Genomic DNA, 23,730 nt, shown 5'->3' on the forward strand with positions numbered 1-23,730 from the left:
ACCAAACAATCAATCCCACACTTGCTCCTCTCCACCCAGGAGTATAAATGGGTACCTGTGATGGAAATAAGCCAATGTGGCATGGCTGCATACGGCGCCGAATGTAAACGGATGACTTATATCCTAAAGATCGGGGGGTAAATGCCAAAGTCAATTGAATATGAGTCTTATGTCTAGTATCATAACAAGACTCTAAACTCATGCCTTTACCTCTTTCACTCAGCAGACTAATATAGGGCACTCTTTCTTGTCCATCAGAGTAATGGTGACCACAGACAAAAGGCGCTGCCTTGTCTCAACAGGGTTTAGCAAGTTTTTCAATGATGTCATATCTTTTAATAAGGCTTATAAGTATATTTTATCAAACAATAAATTTAACTAAGGCTTCACACAATCTATGTAGACTAAATAGCTAAATTATATAAGAAATTCCACTGTCCGCTGCAAGAATATCCTATAATTGGCCTCTGAAAAGATTTTTATGTCCCCCACCACTATAGTGGGGGACATATTGTTTTTGACCTGTCTGTTGGTTTGTTTGTTGGTTTGTTTGTTTGCCCAAACTTTAACATTTGCCATAACTTTTGCAATATTGAAGATAGCAACTTCATATTTGGCATGCATGTGTATCTCATGGAGCTGCACATGTTGAGTGGTGAAAGGTCAAGTTCAAGGTCATCCTTCAAGGTCAAAGGTCAAATATATGGGTCAAAATCGCTCATTAAATGTACACTTTTGCAATATTGAAGCTAGCAACTTGATATTTGGCATGCATGTGTTTCTCATGGAGCTGCACATTTTGAGTGTTGAAAGGTCAAGGTCATCCTTCAAGGTCAAAGGTCATATATATGGGGACATAGTGTTTCACAAACACATCGCTTGTTCCAATTATGCCTATAAGGTCAAATGTGGCCAGGCCCTGGACATGTTTGTTTACTGAAAACGGATACACTTTTTAAAAAGTAATAAAGATTTGAGTTTTCAAATGTAAGTTCCATACATAGTATTTACTATCAGATCTATATTATATGGGCATTTCTATTAACATAATCTAGGTGAGCCATCTTAGGTCCTGATGGTCCTGTAGTCTGTTAAACAGAAGCACAGTTTTTGGGCAAACTGAGCACAGAAAGTGAATTCCAGTACGTCTTTTTTCTTCAGATTGTGTGCTCAATCTGTGAGTTGGTGGAGGCGTCTGCTTCCGATGTAAAGTCAGGGTGGCGGCCCTTGTTTGGAGCTCTCCGCGCAGTGAGGATAGAATACACCACAGTGGAAGAGGTGGGAATTCACTTGATTTGTAAAACTTTTATAGAAAAAAAAGGTTTATTGGTATTGTAATAATTTTGATTCAGTCTCTCAAAACTGTTTTATAGCGAAGATAAATTATTTACTTGGTCAATGGAAAAATGCCTCATCTCTGAAACTTTTAGGCGTTCTGAATTAACATGATACATGTACCCTTTTTTATCCAATAAAAACTTTCTTTTCTATTTGTGTGCAAACTTCAAAAGCCGTTCTTGATAATATTGGATGCGCTCCAACAATATGGAACTCTAAACTAGTATTGCTTGTTGGAACCTACCATAAAACCATAAGAATTATGATTTTCAACTTTAGTCCTATTTTTATGCCCCCGGATCAAATGATCAGGGGTATATTGTTTTTGACCTGTCTGTCTGTCTGTCTGTCATTCCGTCATTCTGTCACCAAAACTTTAACCTTACATTAAAGTTTTGCAATAACTTTTAAAATATTGAACATAGCAACTTGATATTTGGCATGCATGTGTATCTCATGGAGCTGCACATTTTGAGTGGTGAAAGGTCAAGGTCATCCTTCAAGGTCAAAGGTCAAAAAAAAGAGAAAAAGTGGCGCATTAGAGGGCATTGTGTTTCTGACAAACACATCTGTTGTTTGAGGTGTAGTTTTTGCTTTAATGCAGGTCAGCAAGAAAAGTTTATTGGTTGTGTACAATACCTGGTTGGCGCCTGGGTGGGGAAAACATGAATTTATCCAGTGAGGCTTAGAAAATAAAAATAGGGCTACCTGAAGCATAATGATTGTTTTGTAGGTCAATGAGGCACGTCAGCGGCACATTGAGGCCGTCTTGGATGTGTTTGACGTGTACCTGAATACTGACAACATTGTTGTGTTTGCCAGCGCCACTGTAGACTGCATACTCTGTCTGCTCAAGTATGTCCGAGGACCAGGTAAATGACCTTCATGAATTATGTTATTAAACTTTAATATTATTGAGCAATGAAGAGAAAATGTAACATCTCTAACATTATATATAGATTTAAGATGAGTGTATTATAGCAAGTGAAATCAAAAGAGTTTCTCAATAAACACTTGTTTCTTAACTGCTTGACGAAATAATGGAAGGGGTATATTATTGAGTTCGCGCAAGTTTGTGGAGCGAAATTCTTTCATATTTCTTAAATGAATAAAAATAAAATTAATTTGTCTTCACCATAAGATGTAGATGTGCAATACACATCATGTGCTCAATACATAATTAATAATGGAAAATTGTCATTTTGCTAATTGTGTTTTATATAGGTTTGTTGTTAGTGTATGCCATTAGATCAAAATACAAAAGTAACAATATGAACACACATTGATAGCAAAAAATACATGCCTGGTTTTAAAGCCTGCTTCTAATTAATTCACTATGTACAGATTGTATTGAACTATCTTTTATGTTCCAGTATTTTGTTCACCTGTTAATATTAATAACAATATTTGTCTCATGGTCACATTCTTTTTTAGACATAACTGTTTGTTTTCAAAGAGTACTCTGTCTATATGTTTCTTTAAACAAACACAATATTGTCCTCATATTGCCAACATTTTAAATTTCATTGAAAATTATTATTCAAAAGTTCTAATGACTCTTGCAAAGATATTGTCCTTAACTTCCAACAGAGTTGCAGTGGTGTCTGCCTAGCAATTGGGAGGTAATGGGGTCGATCCCCATTGTGGGAGCATTCTTTAGATTTCCCCCATAGACACCAAGTACTGGTTCTAGTGCCAGGAAACAGACTCGAGATCATTTCAAATAAGCCTAAGGCTGCCTATGCAATTGAGCTAAAATAATAGATTTAAACTAACTTCCAATCATGTCATTTCTAGTTTCAACTTGTTTTTCATGAGGTCTAATGATTCTTGCCCATTAGCTCATTACATCCTTTGTGCTTACCCAGGTGAGTTCTCAGACTCTGACACTGATGACAGTGACTCGGAGCTCGAGTACCAGGTTGTGTCCACTTCCTGCGGGAACCTGTGCCTGCCCGCCCTGCAGTACCTGAGACAGTGCTCCCTGATCCTGCAGTCCATGCTGAACATGCCGGCCTGCCCAGTGTTCCATGGGGCCAAGAGGTCAGCAAAGGGGATGAAATATCAGCCTCACCTTAGGATGACAGTGTTTAATGCACATGCCTTAAGTGTTGTCCCAGATAAGCCTGTGCACTCTGCACAGTCTAATCAGGAACAATGGGTTCAGCTTTCATGGAATATTTTGCTAGTATAGGCCCCAGTAATCGTCCCTGATTAGCCTGTGCAGACACCAGAGGCTAATCTGGGAGAACACTTTATGCACATGAATTAAGCCCATTTTTCCCCAGAAAGTGGCTCAGTGTTATAATAAGGTATATTGTCACAGTTAATGGAGTATATATGGGTTGTGTTGTGAGAAAACAGGGCATAATGCATGTGCGTAAATTGTTGTCCCAGATTAGCCTGTGCATTTTTTGTTTAAATGAAGTCTCTTAGCAAAAATCCAATTTAGGCGGAAAGTGTTGTCCCTGATTAGCCTGTGCACATGCATTATGCTCAGTTATCCCAGAACAAGATTCATATTGTCTGCAGGTTATGATCAGTTTTCAAATATATGTCACATGTGTATAGCTTTGAGGGTAGGGCATTTTGTCTTTTAATTCTGAGTAAATATATGATTTTTAATCAAACAAATATTTTTTATGTAGATTGTGATGTAAATAATTTATTATAATAATTTTATTTTGGTTTTGATACATAGAAATAATATTTCATTTTGGCTTTCAGAATTCAAGTGGATGCTCTAAGTCGTTGTATAGACACAGTGATTCTAAACATTAACTTCAAGACGTTTTCTGAGCACTTCACACCATACCATGAGAATGAGGCCATTGCTGAAAGCTCTGAAATGCTTCCGCCAATATCTGGGACTGAAAATGTGGATGAGCTGCCCTCTGGGGATTCTGCTAGTCTGTTGTCGAATGATTCTGGGATTCTTATCTCCAAATCTGGTATGATGTTCATAAGTAAAAATGCATTAAATCTTTCCCAAGTAATTTGAATTTGAATAGACAATCATGAATCCAGACCAGCTTGTGAAGTTTGTGTGAACATTATTTATAGATGCCTTTTATTCGTAACAAAATATCTGTTATGCTTATTTTAAGGCTTAATTTCAAACTACTCAACATGTTTCTTTTATGGAAAGGCCTTAATACAATTACAGTTGGCTTGAAAAATAGCTGTATATATATTTTGAAGATCGTAGTTTGATGTTGTCTGAGTTGCTAGTATTATTATTCTTTGTGATAAAAATGTAATGAACAATGAAAAAATGCGCAATTAGAAAAAAGTGCCAATTCATTTTACAGTTATAGAGATCATTAGCCAAAAAAATAATTGCTCTATCCTAGATTCTGAATCATCAAAGATGGCCACTGAATCATCCAAGATGGCCACCAAATCCAAGATGGCTGCCCGATTAGTGCCAGAGAGGATTGTAGGATTGGATGACCTTGACAAGCCCTCTGGTATCCTGCATGTCTGGTTCCTACTTCTTGAGGGAATGTCTGGCGCCGTATCCTCCTGCCCACGGGAATTCCAACCCAAAACCATGGAAATGCTGTTCGAGTTGCTACGGGCTGCTTCTCATGTCCCAGGTATGGAGTAAAAAGGACAGTTGAGCAGTTCCAGGGTGGACTTAATATTTCTCTTCAAATATTATTTTTAAAATTGATTTTTTAGAAGCAAATCAAACTGGTTTCAAAACATTATTATTGCATTGTTAGGTGTGAAACATGTGTCAACATGTTTGAAATTATGTTTGATTTTAAACATAATTGTTTTATTTCTAAGTGCAAAACAAGTGAAATTATGTTTGAAATAATGTTTTGGTTTGAGAACATTATCATTGCATTATTACGCTCCGAGCAAGTTAAATTATTTTATTAAATGGTATGAATAAAGTGTTTTAAAAAATTCTTCTTATTCTAAATTTGTCAGGGCCAGAGTTTGCGATGTTCTGCAGCAAGCACCTGCTGTTTCCCATGATTCAATCCTGGCTGAGGTCAGGCGCAAGGAAATTTGGCTATTGGGAGATCGGTGCAACAAACTTCAAGCAGTGCTGTGGACATACCACGGATCTCATAGTGGACCTCATACATGAGTTTAAGGGTTAGCGTTGCTGGTTTACAACTGTTTGTTACAGCTTGATTGCATCAAAAATGGAAGGCTTAGCTAAATTACTCTTTGTTTTTTTTTATGGGTAAATCATTTGGGGGTAGTGTGTGTTGAGGGGAGGGGGGAGGGGTCGATATTGAGGTAGCTGTGAGTATGTGAATTTAAACCAAGAAGTTTGGATAGCTGACTGGACACTATATGCGTGACACCATGTCAAGATTTAGCTATGATTGGAACTTTAACTAAGCTTATTTCCAAAGGTTAAATTGCGAAACATTTTTTGCAGTTTGAAATTTTTATGTCCCCCACCACTATAGTGGGGGACATATTGTTTTTGCCCTGTCTGTTGGTTTGTTTGTGTGTTTGTTTGTTTGTGTGTTTGCGTCAAACTTTTACATTTGCCATAACTTTTGCAATATTCAAGATAGCAACTTGATATTTTGCATGCATGTGTATGTCATGGAGCTGCACATTTTGAGTGCTGAAAGTTTACGGTCAAGGTCATCCTTCAAGGTCAAAGGTCAAATATATAACTTCAAAGCGGCGCAGAAGGGGACATAGTGTTTTTGACAAACACATTTCTTGTTATAATTAACCCTTTCCCACTCGGAAGCAAAGTGAAAATGGCTATGTGCAAACAGCATAAAACCAGAACAGCCTGTGGGTAACTCGCAGGCTGTTCAGGTTTTATGCTGTTTGCTTCACATCAGTATCTAAGGGTTGGAAATGAAGCCTTTAAAACTTGAATCTATTAAGAATGGCCTTTAGTTTAAATAATTTAATTAACTTTCTAAGGGACTGCAAATGCGTAAAAATACGTATCTAAGTGATAAAGGGTAAACATGCTTATCTAACAGTTGTGTGTTATAATTCTGAATGGCTAAGACTACAATTTTTTATCATCTACTTGCATAATTGTAGGGATATAAAAATACAATAATAAATACAATAATGGCAAGAAAAAAACTGGGGGTTTGTGTTACAGGTTGGGTTTTAAGGCTCAGTAAAATTGCCATTTCGTATCACATTGTAGGCTTTTTATAAGTGGTGGTTCTCAAGCATGCGTTTTTTTGTTGTATCCAGACCATGCAGATCTGAGTGGTCAGTTAGAGGAACGTCCTGAGCCAGCTGTTGACCGTGCTGAGAGAGTGTGTGGCCAGTCCCACAGAGGTCATATCCAGGCTGGGCTGTTCATGTATAAGGTAAGATGGTGTGTGGCCAGTCCCACAGAGGTCATATCCAGGCTTGGCTGTTCATGTATAAGGTAGGATGGTGTGTGGCCAGTCCCACAGAGGTCATATCCAGGCTTGGCTGTTCATGTATAAGGTAGGATGGTGTGTGGCCAGTCCCACAGAGGTCATATCCAGGCTGGGCTGTTCATGTATAAGGTAGGATGGTGTGTAGCCAGTCCCACAGAGGTCATATCCAGACTGGGTTGTTCATGTATAAGGTAGGATGGTGTGTAGCCAGTCCCACAGAGGTCATATCCAGGCTGGGCTGTTCATGTATAAGGTAGGATGGTGTGTGGCCAGGGTCACAGAGGTCATATCCAGGCTGGGCTGTTCATGTATAAGGTAAGATGGTGTGTAGCCAGTCTCACAGAGGTCATATCCAGGCTGGGCTGTTCATGTATAAGGTAAGATGGTGTGTAGCCAGTCTCACAGAGGTCATATCCAGGCTGGGCTGTTCATGTATAAGGTAGGATGGTGTGTAGCCAGTCTCACAGAGGTCATATCCAGGCTGGGCTGTTCATGTATGGCCAGTCCCAAAGAGGTCATATCCAGGCTGGGCTGTTCATGTATAAGGTAGGATGGTGTGTAGCCAGTCTCACAGAGTTCATATCCAGGCTGGGCTGTTCATGTATAAGGTAGGATGGTGTGTAGCCTGTCTCACAGAGGTCATATCCAAGCTGGGCTGTTCATGTATAAGGTAGGATGGTGTGTAGCCAGTCCCACAGAAGTAATATCCAGGCTGGGCTGTTCATGTATAAGGTAGGATGGTGTGTGGCCAGTCTCACAGAGGTCATATCCAGGCTGGGCTGTTCATGTATAAGGTAGGATGGTGTGTAGCCAGTCCCACAGAGGTCATATTCAGGCTTGGCTGTTAATGTGTAAGGTAGGATGGTGTTAAGCCAGTCCCACATAGGTCATATCCAGGCTTGGCTGTTTATGTGGAAAGTAGGATGGTTTGAGCCAGTCCCACAGTGCTCATATCCAGGCTGGGCTGTTAATGTATAAGGTAGAATGGTGTGTAGCCAGTCCCACAGAGGTCATATCCAGACTGGGCTGTTCATGTATAAGGTAGGATGGTGTGTGGCCAGTCCCACAGAAGTCATATCCAGGCTGGGCTGTTCATGTAAATTGTAGGATGGTGTGTAGCCAGTCCCACAGAATCATATACAGGCTGGGCTGTTCATGTATATTGTAGGATGGTGTGTAGCCAGTCCCACAGTGCTCATATCCGGGCTGGGCTGTTCATGTATAAGGTAGGATGGTGTGTAGCCAGTCCCACAGAGGTCATATCCAGACTGGGCTGTTCATGTAAATTGTAGGATGGTGTGTAGCCAGTCCCACAGAAGTCATATCCAGGCTGGGCTGTTCATGTATATTGTAGGATGGTGTGTAGCCAGTCCCACAGAAGTCATATCCAGGCTGGGATGTTCATGTATAAGGTAGGATGGTGTGTAGCCAGTCCCACAGAGGTCATATCCAGACTGGGCTGTTCATGTATAAGGTAGGATTGTGTGTAGCCAGTCTCACAGAAGTCATACAGGCTGGGCTGTTCATGTATAATGTAGGATGGCGTGTAGCCAGTCCAAAAGAAGTCATATACAGGCTGGGCTGTTTATGTATAAGGTAGGATGGTGTGTAGCCAGTCCCACAGAGGTCATATACAGGCTGGGCTGTTCATGTATAAGATAGGATGGTGTGTAGCCAGTCCCACAGAAGTCATATCCAGGCTGGGCTGTTCATGTATAAGGTAGGATGGTGTGTAGCCAGTCCCACAGAGGTCATATACAGGCTGGGCTGTTCATGTATAAGGTAGGATGGTGTGTAGCCAGTCCCACAGAGGTCATATCCAGCTTGAGCTGTTTATGTATAAGGTAGGATGCTGTGTAGCCAGTCCCACAGAGGTCATATCCAGACTAGTCTGTTCGTGTATAAGGTAGGATGCTGTGTAGCCAGTCCCACAGAGGTCATATCCAGACTAGTCTGTTCATGTATAAGGTAGGATGGTGTGTAGCCAGTCCCACAGAGGTCATATCCAGGCTTGGCTGTTCATGTATAAGGTAGGATGGTGTGTAGCCAGTCCCACAGAGGTCATATCCAGACTGGGCTGTTCATGTATAAGGTAGGATGGTGTGTAGCCAGTCCCCACTGAAGTCATATCCATGCTGGGCTGTTCATGTGTAAGGTAGGATGGTGTGTAGCCAGCCCTACAGAGGTCATATCACGGCTGGGCTGTTAATGTATAAGGTAGGATGGTAATGTGCACTTCTTAGATCATTATTGTTCATATAAGTTACTGTTACTGTGCATATGCAATTGAAGGATCTGGTCATGCTAGACAAGTTGGGGTTCATTATCACATTTATGAAGTATTGAAGGATGTAGGTCTGTGCCTTGGGTACCTATGAATGTTTCACAGCATAACAGTGCTAATAGAACTATGGCCCTTGATTCCTACTGTTGAGTTGTAAGGTATCAGCATCATGAAACGCATATACCGTAATGACTCTTAAGTTTCCGTTTTTTGTTTATGTCCGAAAATGTGGATACCAAAATTATTTAAAAAATTACAGATGTCAGAAAATTTAGAGACAACAATTAAGGTGTCTCAAATTTAAAGTTAGATTAAAATAAATGCAATAAATCAATGTACAATAATTTTTATGTGATTCACTCTTCTTTTTCTGCTTAAAAAATATAAACAACTACGCGGCCTTGCTAACTAAAATGATATAGAACTAAAATGATATAGAACAAAAAGTAAAAACAGTACGACACTGTTTCAAATGCTGTTGGGTGAATCCATTATTTTCTACTGGTTTGCATGTATATTTACTCAACTAAGCGAATGTAACGATCCATTGCCCCAAGGCATGCATCTGCCAGATTTTATGACTTTAATGCGGTTGTAAAAATCCAAGATCAAAGTTGCACAAGATAAGCTAAAACAGGGCCGAAATCTATAGAACAGCGCAGTAAAATATATGATCCTAAAATTAGGAGACATTTTTTATGGACGAAAACCCATACGAAAATAATTATTTTTGCTTACAAAGAGGTTGTCCGAAGTAATTACAATTAACTATTGAGATTTTACCTGTGTGTCAGGCATATGCAGGCAAGAATCAACTATTAAGATATTACCTGCCTTTCAGACATATATTTCCGAGTGCCCACAATCAACTACATGTATTAAGGTTTTACCTGTGTTTCAGTCATAAAGTGCTGAATGCCAATCTTCAACTATTTAGGTCTTACCTGTGTTTCAGGCATATACTTCTGAGTGGCCACAATGACTTCACTGAGAGCATGTGGTCCATCGTGATTTCCAGCATAGAGTGTGCCATAGACTTGACCACCTACAGTCTGAAACAGCTCATGCTTCTCTTCAAGGAGAATTCAGAGAATTTCTACGGGGATATTGGTCAAGTAAAGGTTGCCACTCGTAAAGACTGCACTCTCGCTGAATTTGTCAGAACTTGGCATTTGGCTCAGCAGGTAATTTGTTTTTGTATGACCTTATTTTATGAGCACATAAAAGATTACGGTAATGTTTCACAATGATTGCCTGTTCCTCCAATTTTAGCAAACAACGTTGAAATGATTGATGGTTTTTGTTTACTTTTCGCAAATTTAATCATATGTCTGATCATAATAATTTTTCTAGTTGGTTTTGTTTTTCCTGCAGGTTTCATTTTGTTATTGTTTGAAATTGAGCTAGTTTTGCTTATGAGTAGTCTAATGTCTGACCAGTTATATTTTTACGAGGACTGACTTCTATACAATTGAACCTGATATCTGATAAGTACCGGTAATGGATATTTTTTATATTAATACCCTTTGTTTTGAAAGTTTATCTTGTTTGTTTGACTAAAGGCCAGGTTTACTTATGACTAGTTTAATTTGTGCCTACTTAGTACTTATACATGTGCCCAATTTGGCTTAAAACAAGTTGACTAAGGACCAGTTTAACGTGTGACAGGTTTGACTCTTGGCCAATTATCCTTTTAACCAGTTTAACTTAATATGACAAGTTAATTGTCTTTTAATTTAACTTTCCCAGTTTTACTCTTGACCTGTTTGACCTGTGCCAAGTTTGACTTCTGAGTGATTTAACCTAATACCTGAATGATGACCTGTAGCCAATTGTATAAATCTGGATACCTATTATGCAGTGGAAAACTTTTGGGTTTCTTCATTTTTAGGGTATTTTTTTTGGTTTTGTATAAAAAAATATCCGAACAGGTGCACGTTTGTGTTTAGTATTGGATAAGATTTAGCGAAGTAATTTGACTTCAATTATCTTTTTCGAATCAGGTTATCTGCTGGATTGGCTATCTGTATTTATACAATCGACCACAGATATTTAGTTCCATGTGTTGCAGGTATTTCTATTGGACAGCCAGGTGAGTGTGGAGCTACCCAGTGTAGAAGACTCAGAGGACAAGTCCTATGTGTTCCTGCTCTACCCACCTGGCTATGAGAACAGCCTCAACCCAGACCATATACTAGCCAGGTACGTGCTGGAAAAATAGTCGTATGGCTGCTAAGGGTGGTGAAATTAATTTACCAATAGAAAACCTATCATAGATTGATCTACATTTTAGTTGTGTATTGTATGTGATTATTTGAGATGTAATGATTTAAGTATGCAATTGTTTTTTTTTGCTTACAAATGAAACATCAGCTTATATTTGGTCAACTAAAGTCTTGATTGACAAGTATCTATAAGATATTGTCAATGTTGCCCATGTTGTCACAGAAACATACAGACAAATAAAGTTTGATATATTTTTTATTAAATAACCAGTGATATTTTTAAATTAAGTATTGAGTGTGGTTAAATTATACTTTGAAACATATCATTTGTGATCGTATATATACAGTCTATAAAAATACCAACTCTCACTATTCAAAGCTATGTTGGTTTTTCATGAAGTGAAAACTTTGTGAGCAAAATTATCATCAATGTGCATATATATTTTATTTTAACCAAGTTTTCAATGAAGTTATAATCCTGGTTATTATGCTCTCTAAAATGGGGGAAGAATATAGGCACTGCTTTGTATGTCCATTTGAATGTTAATTTTAAAAGATATGTGTTTGTGTGGGGCTGAAACAAAGTTTCCCAATAATCATTTCCATTCTACTGGCTGTCCATATGTTCGTCCCCTCTTTTTATTTTGAGCCAGATCTCTGCCACTGATTATTAATAATCAAGACTTTTAAAACAGTGTTGCATGGCATTGCCTTGTTTCCTATTTGTTTTTGTTCTACTTGTTTGACACATTTTCAGACAAGTGTATCATTTTGACATGGTTCCAGTTGGGTAAGGTGTAGATCTGTTCAAACAGGCTTTACTATAACACCGGGTGCTGTATAATGTATGATATTTAAATCTTTCCTCTACTTACATATTTTTCTATTAAATTATTAGAGCTATTTAATTTGTTTGCAGCAGCGAGGTGTCAGGGGTTTGTTATTTTTCAAACCAATCTCTTCTATAGGGACTATAAGGGGTTCCCGGTTTCATTTTACCCCTTTGTCTTACATACATAGAGTTATGATTAAGAATTGATCAGTGAGTATCATTCATTTTAACACCAGTAATTAGTCTAATTGTTAACAGACTGCTTGCATATGTAGGAGACGGTTAAACGTATAAATTCTGATTGCAAAACTTGTACATTTAGCATTTTCGAAACTAGATTTCAGTATTTGCAACATCGCATACATTCACCCTGATGTTTTAGTCAAAACAAACTATTTGTTGGGATAGCATGATCCTAGCCCTGCAACTTTGAAAGTTCTAAATTTGCCTCTTAGTGTCAACTTAAAACACCATATTTTTCAATGAGAATGCTTGTAGCAATGAGCGATAAATTCCATTTGTTGAATTCAGTGCTCAAGCTAGGATTTGAAACGGCCAAGGATGGGTAGTTTTTCAAAAGGGCACTTTCAAGCAAGCAATATAACATTTGTTATACATATAATATTCATTATTCCAGTGTTTTCCGGATGTTCTGTTGAATTAGTATACAGTATAATAACTATTTCAATAATGACTTATCTACAAAAGAAATAAAGTTACAGCATGTTTAATTTGAATGAATTTTGAAGAATAGTCAGTTCCAAATCATCTGCAGAGTTTTTATTTTTAATGAACCATGAAACGTTTAACCCAAATTAAAAGATCTCAATGTTTTCTGCCCTGCAAAGTTTTTATAAAAAATAAATAAATAAACCAACGCCTGTCATGCAGATGACGTGCCAGTTAAAATGACGTGCAGCATAATTTCCGAAAGCTTTTTTTGGAGACAAGGATCAGCACTAAATACATGCGCACTTTAATTAGAAGCTTAAAGTTCAGAAAACAAGTTTAATGATGATTTTTTCGAAATTCAAAAACAAAATTTCACAGGTGTGGGTAATGAAAGCAATGAAGATTTTTTTTAAACGCTTGGCGTGTTGAAATAACAGTTTTGACACTATAATCCATGAAATGCACAATTTATGTGAGGACTATACACCCAGCTGCCATCATCAGTTTCCCATGTAACTGGACACAATTTTAATATATAAGGTTTGTTCTGAGAAAACAGGGCTTAATGCATGTGTGTAAAGTGTCGTCCCAGATTAGCCTGTGCAGTCCACACTGGCTAATCTGGGACGACACTTTCCGCTTTATGACATTTTTCGTTTAAATAAAGTCTCTTCTTAGCAAAAATTCAATAAAGGCGGAAAGTGTTGTCCCTGATTAGCCTGTGCGGACTGCACAGGCAAATCTGGGACGACACTTTACGCACATGCATTATGCTTAGTTTTGTCAGAATGCGACTCATATGATGATAATGATGTTTGGGTGTGTGACGTTAATTGAACAAACTCCTTATGAGTAGGAAAATATACGGTCTGAATTTAAACTGACTGGAGCTGGATCAGGTGCATCTTTATCGTCACTCAACTAGTTCTGTTAACAAACAGTTGACAGCTTGACGCTATTAAGTACATGTCAATTCATTATTATAACTTGTGAATTGCGACATGGACAGACTTAAATGGCATAGCAAAAATCATAGACTGCAAAGGTGGATCTTTGGGATGGTAGGGCGGGGCCTAGTTAAGGAAGGATGGGGTGTTGTAACAGCATGACAGAACACCTTTCCATTGAGGCCTAGCTAGAGCACTGGAATAAGTTCAATGATTTAAGACTGATAATAAGCCAAAGATTATTAATAGTCTTGGGGCATTAATTTATGAGCCCTGATCTTGGAAAACCAGGCCTAATACATGCGTCTTAAGTATTGTCCCAGATTAGCCTGTGCATTCCACACAGGCTGATAAGGGGCAACTCTTTCCACTGTTATGGATTACATTGTAAAAAGGAAAACTCTTTAAACAAAAATTCTGTCTACACAGAGAGTGTAGTTCAAGATTTATCTGTGCATACTGCGTAGTTTAATCTTCAACAGTACTTTATGCACATGTAATAAGCCCGGTTTTCCCTGAACAAGGCTCATCTTATATTTGGCAAAATCTGCTTTAATCTACTCATATCTTATTAAGATTGGGTGCCTTAATGATTCCTGCCTATACGTATTCTTCGTAACCATCACTGCATGAATTTCTGCCTATTCTCAAATATATAATTAGAAGTACTAATCCCCTATGATATAAAGAAAATTATGTGACATGTATTTAAGATATACCCTTGCTTAATTGAAATAAGTACAGGTGTATAAAGATTTTATCAGATTCTTTTCATTTTCCTTATTGTAATTACAGTGAACTTCCTAGCTCAGTTTGTAGAGTGCTGGTTTGTAAATCCTGTTTGATTCACAGCCTAGCCACATATCTTGTTTCCTGTGCAGACTGCACAGGATAATCTGAGACTTAACGTAAATGTATTAACCTTTTGCCACTTAAAAACGTATTTTTTGACACATTTGTAATCCCTTAGAAAGTTCAATTTAATTAAAGACCTCTTTTACATTTCCAACCCTTATATACTGATGAGCAGCAAACAGCATAAATCCTGAACAGCCTGTGAGACTCGCAGGCTGTTCTGGTTTTATGCTGTTTGCAAATATCCATTTTCAATTTGCCCCTGAGTGGGAAAGGGTAAAGTGCAGTTTTTCAAGAGCACAGCTCATACATTTCAGGGTTCCATTCAGAAACATAGTGGTTGGTCTTCTTTCACATCAACTGCTGCTTCAGACTATTGGCTGCATTCTTCTAGAGGGAGATAATTCCAGCACAACATCAGACAACCATATGCCAGGTTTGTAGAACTTTATAAAACATAACCTGAAGTTAAATTGACATTTTTTTAAATAAAACAATAGTAAAAATTATGATTATTATCAAATTAAAGCTCACATTAATTTGCAATTCAAATTTATAAAATGTCAGAAGAAACGTATCACGATAAGAAACTTATTTTTTCAAGAAATTGATGTTTTTGATAAGGATTCAGTGATGGTTTTAAATTTGAATAATGCAAAGGAAAAAACTATTTGATATTTGAATTGTGCTTACAGCATTAACTGTGTCCAACTTGAATGGTGCTAAAGGCAGTAACTGTCTAAAATTTGAATAATGCAAAGGGTAATAATTTTTTCAAATTTAAACTGGTACCATGTAAAATGACTGTTAAAAAGCTAATCTGTTTTGTTTGTTATTTCACTATTGTGCAGGTATGCTTTCCCAGTTACCTGCTGGACATGTAATCAAGCTTCTGGATTGTCTGATGCGGTCGTACCAGCTGGCCTGTGACTTCGACAGTCGACCAGGTCTGAAATTCCTCGTTCAGAAGGTGGCCCATACCGCCGTAGCTGTGAACCTGTTTAAGCAGGCAGGAGCCTCCATGGTGTTCTATATTCATACGCTGATCAAAATATGTTCTCATTTGCCAGATCTTGATAAAAAGTCAGTAAGAGCTCTTCTTGCCAAAACTGATGAAGGGAAAAATGAAGAGAGTGAAAAAGTTTTAAAGGAAAAAAAGCCTAGTGGATTAAATATTGAAAGTATCGAAAACCAAAATGAAGTAGACAAGAATGAACATGATTGTGAACTGAAAGGTGATCAATATAACGATGAAAATGAACCAAAAATTCACAGTGCGCAAAACATGGACAAAGCAGAACAGTCTTCCATTGGTGAAAATGAAAAAACATTTCCCAGCAAATCCTTAACAAATACTCCTACATCAATTGGTGCTTTGTTTTCTAAAACAGAAAATAGTTCATCCGCTGGAATGCTACAGGGGCTTAAAATCACCAATAATTCATCATACTTTGTCAACAAGCTGAAACTTGTTTGCGACAATCTATGCCAGACGTACATGGATATTCTATATGACAAAGCTGGCACTAGCATAGTGGACACCATGGCTGATCAGCAACTCTTCTTCCTCATAGCTCAGCCTGACGAATTCCCGGAGGTGAGGGTATCAAAGGTCAAGGTAGACCAGGGGTCGTTGAGCAAGAAACTGGAACAGACCACTGCCAGGCTGCAGGGTCAGTCAACTGTCACCCAGGCTGCTGGAGTGCAAGGTGAACCCTTTAACTATAGAGATTATATAGATATGTTGTTTTTTATTCACCTCAGAACATGTTAAAGGGGCCATACTGGAATTGCCATGGATATCTGTATTTTTGTCTGTCCATCCGTGTGTCCATAAGTTTTATACAACAATTCTCAATGTATAATCAAGACAATCCAACACTGGTTGGCCCGGCTGGCGTTTTGATTGTCTTAACAATTAGCTTTTAAGTTTTGCTTTCCTATCATATTTTCTATATTTCATTGCCACTCTGCAGGAAAATGTATACAAATGTTTGCTGTACAACATGTGTTTGGCTCCATTTCACTTCACAATATGGCTGCTATACGAATATGTCTAAAACCTTTTTATTCTTTTTGTAAATAATTTAAGACAAGAGTTCATTAGTTTTTTCTTCTGCTAAAATTATTCCAAATGTTCTGCCATTACACAAAATTGCTCCTTGAGTTCAAAATAAGAATTGGCATTAAAGTTGAATACATTTATATTTCCCTAAGTTCCTAGCCAATTTTCTTAATAGTATTCACACATTTTCTGTTAAGGGTCATCTACCAAACATGTTCGTGTGGTTCTCCATCACTGCACAAAATGGTCATCATAGCCAAAACTATAAATATGTCTGAAACCCAAGTCAATTTCTTCTAATCAAGCAATTTAACTAACAATTTAATTTGAGAACTTCATTCAAACGGTTGGTGCTTTATGGCTCAAAATACATGAATGAGTTAAACAAATACATTTATTTAATGCTTTCCGGTGGTTTATAGAGAAATATCAGTGAAATAAAACTGATAATTTCACTGTTTCAAACAGTGAAAATTATCAGTGAGAATTATCGATAATTTTCATTGTTTACTGTGAAATGACGTCATTTTTTGACGAAATGACGTCATTATCCCAGCAAAATTCTTTAGTTAAACTCTTAAACAATGTATATAAACTGTGAAAAATGCATTAAATAAAAAGAAAATTGGTTGGATTCGGTGGATTATCGATTTTAATTCACTCGTGATCATAGAAAATATATATTTTCACTCGTGGCGCCACTCGTGAAAATATTATTTTCTGTGATCACTCGTGAATTAAAATCGATAATCCACGGGATCCAACAAATATCCTCTATGTTATGTGTGTCTCAAAAATGCAACACAATATTGTCTACGGTATTCTTGTAATTTTATGCCATACCCACCTAAAGTTCACTAAATTTCCGACCTAACACATATCTAGTTCATCAAAACGTCATTTATTCATCCCTTGTACATGAATATCAAACTTCCATTTTATCCTAAAACCTTAAATTACTTATGTACTCTCATTGGCAACATTAGAATCCCTTATTTTTCCTGCACTGTTACATCCATTTATTATGCCCCCCTTGGAAGAAGAGGGGGTATATTGTTTTGCACATGTCGGTCGGTCAGTCCATCCACCAGATGGTTTCCGGATGATTACTCAAGAACGCTTAGGCCTAGGATCATGAAACTTCATAGGTACATTGATCATGACTGGCAGATGACCCCTATTGATTTTTAAGGTCACTAGGTCAAAGGTCAAGGTCACAGTGACTCGCAATAGTAAAATGGTTTCCGGATAATAACTCAAGAATGCTTAGGCCTAGGATTATGAAACTTTATAGGTACATTGATCATGACTGGCAGATGACCCCTATTGATTTTCAGGTCACTAGGTCAAAGGTCAAGGTCACAGTGACTCGAAACAGTAAAATGGTTTCCGGATGATAACTCAAGAATGCTTATGCCTAAGATCATGAAACTGCATAGGTACATTAATCATGACTGGCAGATGACCCCTATTGATTTTCAGTTCACTAGGTCAAAGGTCAAGGTCACAGTGACAAAAAACGTATTCACACAATGGCTGCCACTACAACTGACAGCCCATATGGGGGTATGCATGTTTTACAAACAGCCCTTGTTTCAGACGACTTCACAGAAGTGGTCTCCCTTGGTGAGAAAACTGAGAAGCTGCAAGAGTTGTCTTTCCTGGAAGAGGAGCCCACCAAGAGTAAGCGGGAAATGCGCACGGACAGTGAGAGTCGTGTTTACAACCTGGTCACAGACAAGCTGATTAAAAACCTGATGACAGAGTATAAAAAGAGGAAGAGCCAGAATGCTATGCCAACGTTTTCTAAGGTTTACTGACATTTGTGTTTTAACTGGATTGTTTTGGATCAGTTTGCTTATGTATAACCCAGGGCCTGGTATTAGGAACATATTTAGGTCAATATTCCTAGTCTACTTTGTGGTTTTTCTCAGGTTTTGAGACAAGTTTGATCATCTTGCTTGATTTGGTGTGCTCAGATGGGTTTGAGTTTTGAGTGTGATGCAATCCTGAGCTTGAGAATAAATAAGTGCATATTCTTAAAGCTGTTATTTGATAAAAAAATTAGCCAAGGGACATTTTTATGCCCCCGGTAGGGTGGCATATAGCAGTTGAACTGTCCGTCAGTCAGTATGTGTGTATGTCATTATGTGTGTATGTCAGTATGTGTGTATGTCAGTCTGTTCGTCCGTCCGGAGAAAAATCTTTAACATTGGTCATAACTTTTGCATTATTGAAGATAGAAACTTGATATTTGGCATGCGTGTTCATCTCATGGAACTGCACATTTTGAGTGGTGTAAGGTGAAGGTCAAGGTTATCCTTCAAGGTCAAATGTCTAATATATGGCGTCTGGCCGTAATTCCAAAAACTTTAACATTGGCCATGAATTTTTCACTATTGAAGATAGCAACTTGATATTTGGCATGTGTATCTCATGAAGCTGAACATTTTGAGGGGTGAAAGGTGAAGGTCAAGGTCATCCTTCAAGGTCAAATGTCAAATATATGGCATCTGTCTATCCGAAAACTTTAACATTGGCCATAACTTTTTCAATATTGAAGATAGCAACTTGATGTTTGGCATGCATGTGTATCTCATGGAGCTGTACATTTTGAGTGGTGAAAGGTGAAGATCAAGGTCATCCTTCATGGTCAAATGTCAAATATATGGCGTCTGACCGTCCGAAAACTTCAACATTGGCCATAACTTTTTCAATATTGAAGATAGCAACTTGATATTTGGCATGCATGTGTATCTCATGAAGCTGCACATTTTGACTGGTGGAAGTTCAAGGTCAAGGTCATCCTGCAAGGTCAAATGTCAAAAAAAAAATTCAAAGCAGAATTCTCATGAAGCTGCACATTGTGATTGGTGGAAGTTCAAGGTCAAGGTCATCCTTCAAGGTCAAAATTTTTTTTAAAAATTCAAAGTGGCGTTCTCATGAAGCTGCAAATTTTGAGTGGTGGAAGTTCAAGGTCAAGGTCATCCTTCAAGGTCAAATGTAAAAAAAATATTTAACAAACTCAAAGCGGCGCAATAGGGGGCATTGTGTTTCTGACGAACACATCTCTTGTTTAATACTAAGCTGAGTGGAAAATCTTATCATCTGAGTTTAGCAGAAAAATTTAGAAATTTCATGATACTGGGCCCTGAAGTCAGTATCCTATTATTTTTTTCAAAAATCTATTAAATGATCTGATTATAAGTTAAATTGTATATTCCTTTGCTGCAATATCAATGTTGCTTTTTGTGCATCCAGGTGAGCAAATCAGACAAGAAAGCTGACAAGTGCAAGAAGAAGCAGCCATCTTGTGACCCAGTGGAGCAGGTGATAGAGCAGCAACAGCAGACGTCAATCATGAAGGTGCGTCTGCTTGCACACACACTTGAATTTGGGGGAAAAGGGCGATTAATGCATGTGCGTAAAGTGTTGTCCCAGATAAGATTGTGCAATTAGAACAGGCTAATCAGAGATGACACTTTCCCCTAAACTGGATATTTGCTGAAAAGAGAATTCTGTGAAATGATATATACCTTTAAGCAGAAAATGGCACCCCAGATTAGCTTGTGAGGACTATTAGGCCATTGAATAAATGAAAACTTATTCTTTTTTGAGTTATCCTGTTGAAAAACTTATTGAGTCAACTATCATTATACAATTTGTAAAGTCGACTCCCTTATGTTGATCATTGACCAATCTTTTAAAACCCAATCAATAATAAAACACCTATTACAGACATGTAAAGCACGCTCTGGAAAAATGGGGCTTAATGCATATGAGTAAAGTGTGGTATCATTAAAGCCTGTAAGTCTGCTTAGACTGGATTTTTATTAAAAGAGACTTCCTTTAAACAAAAAAATCCTCTTAAGTAGAAAGTATGGTCCCTTATAAGCCTGTGCAAACTGCACTAGTTTTGAAAGAAATATCATCTAAATATTAACTCAGAACTAATTTAGTCCACTCTAATAAGTAAGAGCAGTACATATTTAGGTCCCATCATTCCAATGCCACCAAGGCATCAGATATCCAAACTGACACTTTACACACCTGCATCCTATGTTTGTCCTGATTCTCCAGGACAGTGAGGCCCACCTGCAGTCCTGGACAGAGCTGCTGTGCACCATCCTGGGCCTCTTCCAGCAGCTCTCCAACGACAGATTTACCTCCCTTCTCCCCACCGTGTTCTCGGCTGTCAATCATCTCGTCTGCCACGCCCAGGACATGAGGTTGAAGGAGGAGCTAGCACAATGGCTGCACCGGGTTGGTCAGTTGTACGAGCTGGGGACAGAGGATATGTCCATTGTCTCGTCATCCACTCCCAGCGCATGAAGTTCGACACAGTGGATGAACATTGTATTATCTTTATGAAGTTTTATGACGCCTGATTTATAGGAAATTGCCCCACTTAAAGTTTCTGCCACCTATGTCCAACCCTTTTCATCCATTTTTCACCACAATTCACTTTTCAATTATATTTTGAAACTTAAGGCATTACTGTTTTACAAACAGCAGCTTGTTGCATAAAATCCTTATAAAAGGTGTTCTTGTCTGTCTGCTAATGATGTCAGTTTGTTGGATGAGTAAGAAAATAAAGCAAACTTGAAACTGTTGTTTATGTTAAAATCATAATACATTTGTAGTTTCTTTGCAATTTATTTGGGACACAATGATATGAATGATAGATAGATCTGTTATTTTATATAAATGTAAACATGTCTATTTTCTGTTTAAGTTTTAATGATATACTAGTTTACATGTTGTTAATAAAGAGCTATTGTATTTAAGAACAATTATGTCAAGATTCCTTCAGCAGTACTTTTATATGTTTACATGTATGCATAACTATATCTGGAGGTTGTATCATAATTGTTATTTTTAAATTGCACAATTTGCTTATGTATATATACCTGGTAATTTATGTACTATTTATATTTATTTGCTTAAAACAGACCATGACTGTCTGTCACCTAGGAAACATGACTTTCTGTCACCTAGGAAAACTCAGTATGTGATCAAATTAGTTAAATTACATTTTTTATTGTTATTTGAAACTTTTGTTGAGTTTTCTGGCTATTATATTTGTTCAAGTTGGATAAGCACTGACGAAACATAACGTAAGGTACATAAATTGGTATTTTGAAATTAACTGTTCTGTCTACTCCTATTAAAGCATTTCAATAGATACCACATGCCAATATCTGCTGTCTCTGCATTCACTTTAAACGCTTTACATATAAATAAATTTACTACAGCTTTATTTTATTCGTTAAGTGCATTATGTACGTATGAAGCTGAAATCTTCACATCCTCATAATAAGAATGATACTTTATGACGGTGCTGTAATTATACAATGGCATTAACCTTGTTTATTGATACTCTAACTTAAATGATCTGTCAACAATTTACTGAAGCTCGTTATGTTTTGATTGTGTCTGTGTAGGGGAGGGGGTGCGTATTAAAGGTACAGTACTTTTAGTGCTATATATTGTTTTCGAGAGTCATACTTATTGCAAGTTACTTGTTATTTAAGCATGAAATGGTTTTATTATGCTCCCCCCAAATTTATTTTTGGGGGAGCATAAAGTCGCCGCTTCGTCTGTCCGTGTGTCCGCCCGTGCACAATTTTTGTCCGGGCTATTTCTCAGCAACTAAAGACCGGAATTCAATGAAACTTTAAGGGAAGCTTCACTACCAAGAGGAGATGTGCATATTATCAGCGGGTTCTGGTTGGATGATTTTTCACAGAGTTATGGCCCTTTGAAATTTTCCATTAAATGTACATATAGTGCAATTCTTGCCCGGGATATTTCTCAGCCACTAATTACCGGAATTCAATAAAACTTTATGGAAAGCTTAACTTCCAAGAGGAGATGTGCATATTATCAGCAGGTTCTGGTCGGATGATTTTTCACAGAGTTATGGCCCTTTGAAATTTTCTATAAAAAAATTCTTGTCCTCCCAACTACTGTGCCCTCAAGGCATTTCCTTTTATCTGAATATATTGCAATATTGTGACAAAAAAAAACTTTGGGGAGCATCACCCGTCTCCGACAGTTTCTTGTTTGTTGTTAAGTTGTTGTAGTGTAGATATGTATAGTATTGCAGGCCAACTTAAATACTTAAAGTATATTAGTTAATATGCTAAATAATTTTGGTATCCCTCAGTGGTCCATTCGAAAGTACTTCTTATTTCTAAAGAATCACTTTTCTCTTCAATTTTAAAAGTGATAAAGCGATCGCACCTATGCTTTTTGTGATTATTTACTGCATCCCATGTGTGTCTGCAACATTTTGACGCATTCAATAGCGATTACTTTGAAAGATGAACGTTTGCAGTGCGTTTATTGTAGCAGAGGGCTTTTGTAAGAAATACAGGAAACATGCTTTTAAAGTTGGTAGTTTTATAGTGGAACCTATGGGAAATGGATTTAGTGTAGTTCAACCTATCGTTATTGAAGCATTTAATTGATTATATTTGCAGTTAAAACAGTTGTAGTATTTTAATTTGTATCGTTTGTATGCGTGAACTTCAGAATTCTAAAACAACTGTCAAACTAAGCAAGAGCAATTTATAGGCTGCAATAATAATACAATTTGTAAACACTAATACTAACTGTACACCATTATCATCTTGAAGAATAACAAATGACTGGTATTTTGTCATGTTTCCAGTTCTTATTGTGCATTGATATTTTATAGTAGCACTAACCTGTTCTTACATGTGTATTACCATGAATGACTTTTAAGATGGTTACAGTACATATATCCAGTATAATGCAAATAAGTATAATTATGTTGGGAATATACCACATATTCATACATATATATATATATTAAAGTCATGTAACAAAATCCTTAGATCTATTAAAAGCTGGTTAACAAAAGTTTCCGGTGTAAAATATTTGCATATGTTATTTATTTTTCTCTTTTTATTTTCTGTGTAGTAAATTTCATATTGTATTATTTTGTTCTAACAAGTATAATTGCATCTTGTGTGAATCATTTACAATCTAGTTAGTATACAAGTATATCCTCCTTTTTTATCATCCATTGTCATTATGCCCCCGCCATGAGGCATAAAGTTTTACCACTGTCCGTGTGTGTATTTCTTTATGCGTGTGTGGGACATT

The 23,730-nt window shown here is 37.3% G+C and overlaps 1 protein-coding gene across 3 annotated transcripts in view; it reads left to right on the plus strand.

The window, feature by feature from the left end:
• Positions 1–21,572, plus strand: part of LOC127850808 (brefeldin A-inhibited guanine nucleotide-exchange protein 3-like) — a 58,727-nt gene extending 37,155 nt beyond the window's left edge. For 2 of the 3 annotated variants that reach the window (XM_052384130.1, XM_052384131.1), the window contains exons 25-32: positions 1,162–1,278; positions 2,072–2,210; positions 3,207–3,381; positions 4,066–4,289; positions 4,692–4,937; positions 5,281–5,451; positions 6,541–6,659; positions 9,956–10,120. In XM_052384130.1, coding sequence (XP_052240090.1) covers positions 1,162–1,278; positions 2,072–2,210; positions 3,207–3,381; positions 4,066–4,289; positions 4,692–4,937; positions 5,281–5,451; positions 6,541–6,659; positions 9,956–9,982 — 1,218 coding nt within the window. In that variant the 3' untranslated portion in view covers positions 9,983–10,120. Of the gene's footprint in view, positions 1–1,161; positions 1,279–2,071; positions 2,211–3,206; positions 3,382–4,065; positions 4,290–4,691; positions 4,938–5,280; positions 5,452–5,584; positions 5,605–6,540; positions 6,660–9,955; positions 10,185–11,071; positions 11,203–14,848; positions 14,968–15,382; positions 16,241–18,195; positions 18,408–19,857; positions 19,963–20,676 lie in introns of those variants that run through there. The other variant, XM_052384132.1, reaches the window with a different exon arrangement.
• The last annotated feature ends 2,158 nt before the right edge of the window (positions 21,573–23,730 follow it).

This window comes from Dreissena polymorpha, chromosome 11, assembly GCF_020536995.1.
Source record: "Dreissena polymorpha isolate Duluth1 chromosome 11, UMN_Dpol_1.0, whole genome shotgun sequence".
Lineage (NCBI taxonomy): Eukaryota > Metazoa > Mollusca > Bivalvia > Myida > Dreissenidae > Dreissena > Dreissena polymorpha.